The following is a 3,601-nucleotide window of genomic DNA, read 5'->3' as shown; positions in this document are numbered from 1 at the left end:
TGCAGTCCTTGGAGCCCGCCATAACTCCTCCCTTCAGCTCTCCTTCTCTTGGAGGAGTGGATTCCCGGTTCACCTTTGCTGTTTGAATTAGGCATTTCTAAAGAAAACAGGATATGAATGAAGAAATAGTAATACAATCCTTGGAAGATTTGCATCTCAGTAAAAGCAGCTGGCTCTTAGACCACTAATGGCTCATTTGCCACACTGGGGAAAAATGAAAAAGGAAATGCCCTCCTGGCTGGATGCTGGTGCCTCCTTCTACATTTCAGTATTTCCGCTGTTCCCAACATCAGCACCACAGCTGTTGAGTCCTCCATGACTAAAGATGCTCCAAATATTCTTTCTCTCTGTTCTTATTATCTCAGTAGTTTTGGATGTTGTAGGACTCATTGTGAATCTGTTTATTGCAGTGATCAATTACAAGACTTGGGTCCAAAGCCACGGAATGTCCTCTTCGGATAGGATCCTGTTCAGCTTAGGCATCACCAGATTTCTCATGATGGGAATGTCGCTGGTGTACATCTTCTGCTTATTCATCTCTCCAAATGTTGAAAGGTTAGTTTACTTACCCAAAATTTTCCTGTTGGTTTCGATGTTTTTGGACTCCAGTAGCCTCTGGTTTGTAACTTTGCTCAATGTCTTGTACTGTGTGACGATTGCTAACTTGAAATACTCAATTTTTCTTCTGCTGAAACGAAATCTCTCCCCAAAGACCCCCAGGCTATTGCTGGCCTGTGTGTTGCTTTCTGCCTTCACCATGCTTCTGTATATTGTGCTCAGACAGAAGCTACTCTTTCCTGAATTTGTGACGACGGAGAGAAATGGCACAGAATTTAACGCCGATGAGGGCACCTTGTCAGTGGTGATCTCTTTGTTCTCGAACTCATTTCTCCAGTTCATCATTAATGTGACTTCTGCTTCCTTGTTAATAAACTCCTTGAGGAGACATATACAGAAGATGCAGAGAAACGCCACTGGCTTTTGGAATCCCCAGACTGAAGCTCATGTGGGTGCTATAAAGCTGATGGCTTATTTCCTTCTCCTCTACATTCCGTATACAGTTGCCACCCTGTTCCAATACCTCCCTTCTAAAGATTTGGATTTGGGAACCAGATCCATATGTATAATAATTTCCACCTTTTACATTCCAGGACATTCTGTTCTCATTGTTCTCACACATCCTAAACTGAAAAGCAAAGCAAAGAAGATTATTTGCTTCAACAAATAGTGGAATATCAGTAGTAAACAGTGTCTGGAGTCAATTCATGGCTTGGGAGCAAGATTTTTCTCTGTTAGCAGTTTTCCCAGTGGTCTGATGTATGCATTTTGTAACTGTGATCTGACTTCTTAGGCCTTTGAGTGCCTGCATTTCAGTTCAGCTTGCAAATTTTTTTGCTAATATTTTTAAATTAGGCACTTTTTAAAAGGAACTTGTTTGCGGTATTACTTATGTTTTTTGCATGGGCATTACATTCCTGGATAATAGAAATCACCACATTGTTTTATTGGCTACTGAAGTATAATGGGAAGTTCCCCCAAATTAATCAATACATTATAGCTCACATCTCTGTAGTTTAAGCCTTGACAGTTGTTTATCCTTTTTGTAATATAAGTGCCTGAATTTTTTATTTTCTTCCTCTTTTTTCTTTTTTTATTGAGGTAATATTAGTTATTAATATTATATAAATTTCAGGTATGCAATATTATAATTTGCTATCTGTATACACTGTATAGTGCTTACCAACAAAAGCCTAGTTACTATCTGCTACCATATTAATTGACCTGCTTTACCCATTTCACCCTTCCCCACTCCCCTTGCCCTCTGGTAACCACTGATCTGTTTTTTTGTATCAATAAGTTTTTTGTTGTTGTTGTTATCCATTTGTTTCTTTTTTGTTTTATATTGTACATATGAGTGAAATCATACAGTGTTTGTACTTTTCCATCTGACATATTTCACCTAGCATAATACCCTCAAGGCCCATCCATATTGTTGCAAATGGAAATATATTATCTTTTTATGGCTGTGTAATATTCCATTGTATATGTGTACCACATCTTCTTTAGACATTCATCTGTGTCGATGGACTCTGGTTGTTTGCATATCTTGGAAAACAGTATGGAGGACTGAATTTCTAGGTTTGTACTAGAAAGAATGGAAGGGTCAGAGTTGCTAGGTGGAGGGGAGTGACTAATATTAAAGAAGTCCAATCCAGGACAGTTCCAAGAATCTTAAAATCCAGGGAACTAGCCCAAAGTCAAAAGCAAGTTTCAGAGAGTATCCTTCTAGTGCATTGGTTCTCAACCTTCTGGCCCTTTAAATACAGTTCCTCATGTTGTGACCCAACCATAAAATTATTTTGGTTGCTACTTCATAACTGTAATGTTGCTACTGTTATGAATCGTCATGTAAATATCTGATATGCAGGATGGTCTTAGGCGACCCCTGTGAAAGCGTCATTCGACCGCCAAAGGGGTTGCGACCCACAGGTTGAGAACTGTTGTTCTAGTGGCTTGATGGGAAGCTGCTCCATTTGAGAATCTCTTAATTAAGGCCAATTAGATCTTCAAATTTTTAAAAAAGCCAGTTTAAAATAGTGAAATCAACACAAGCTGTGTGCAACTTTACAGAAGAGTGTACCTCAGCATATGATGTGGAATTCAGTGGAAAGCCAAGAGGAGCCATGGACTGGTAGTGGGAGTGCCTGACTTCTGGTGACTTTATGCCATCTCTTTGTGAATTTGTGCACTGAGCTGTATGGGCACTGTACAGTTCTCGTGGAGAATGCTGCCTTTTTTTTAAAAAAAAATTTTTCTTTGTTGGAGCATCAGAATTATGGCTATAGAGGAGCAGGAATGTGAAGGTGGAATATTGATCACTTTTGGAATGAGAATTGGGGAATAATAATTTATACAGTCTTTTGGTGTTTATAAAATACTTACATAATATTTGCAGGCCTCAAATAGTCTTATTAAAATAACTTTCTCTTGATTAACAACAAAAAAAATCACCAAATTTTACAAATTATCTGAATTTTCTCATTTTGACTACTAGAATCTTGACTGCAATATTTAGTAAGGATAATCCAAACCAGTTTTTTTATACTACAAGACCTGGAGGTACTCATTATTTTAGGACATAAAGATTATGAGATAAAAAGACTCCTGAGAGTGACTAAATGCAAGTTATGACATAAGAACTCCAAATGAGTAGCAGAAACCCTCTTGGTTCCCAGTACCTGTTATCTTTCCCCTCTCTGTCATAGTAAGAATTTTTAGCTAATCAAAATTTGGCAACTGATTACATTTTATAGATTCCTTTTATAAGTAGGTGTTGCCATGTGATCAAATTCTGCCAATAGAGTCTGAGAAGTGATGTGTCATTTCTAGGTGACGCCCTTCTAGGCAGACAATCCCTTCCTTTCCCTTTGCCTTGGCTTTGTCCTTTTGCTGGAAGGTAATGTTTGGTCGTCTTGGACCACTCAGGTGAGGTGACTACTTAGGAAAGGTGGAACAATTATCCATCTTAGAGTTGGCTCCATGGTTCCTGACCCCAAGGAGCTGTAACACCAGCTCTGACTGCTTACACCCCAACTGCAGG

At 38.8% G+C, this 3,601-nt stretch overlaps 1 protein-coding gene across 1 annotated transcript; it reads left to right on the top strand.

The window, feature by feature from the left end:
• The first annotated feature begins 325 nt into the window (after nucleotides 1-325).
• Nucleotides 326-1,228, top strand: TAS2R4 (taste 2 receptor member 4). Its single transcript, XM_036327027.1, has one exon. It carries the CDS (start codon nucleotides 326-328, stop codon nucleotides 1,226-1,228), a length of 903 nt encoding a protein of 300 aa, XP_036182920.1.
• The last annotated feature ends 2,373 nt before the right edge of the window (nucleotides 1,229-3,601 follow it).

The sequence above is a fragment of the Myotis myotis genome, unplaced genomic scaffold, assembly GCF_014108235.1.
Source record: "Myotis myotis isolate mMyoMyo1 unplaced genomic scaffold, mMyoMyo1.p scaffold_m19_p_11, whole genome shotgun sequence".
Classification (NCBI taxonomy): domain Eukaryota; kingdom Metazoa; phylum Chordata; class Mammalia; order Chiroptera; family Vespertilionidae; genus Myotis; species Myotis myotis.
This window is presented reverse-complemented; position numbering and strand designations above follow the sequence as displayed.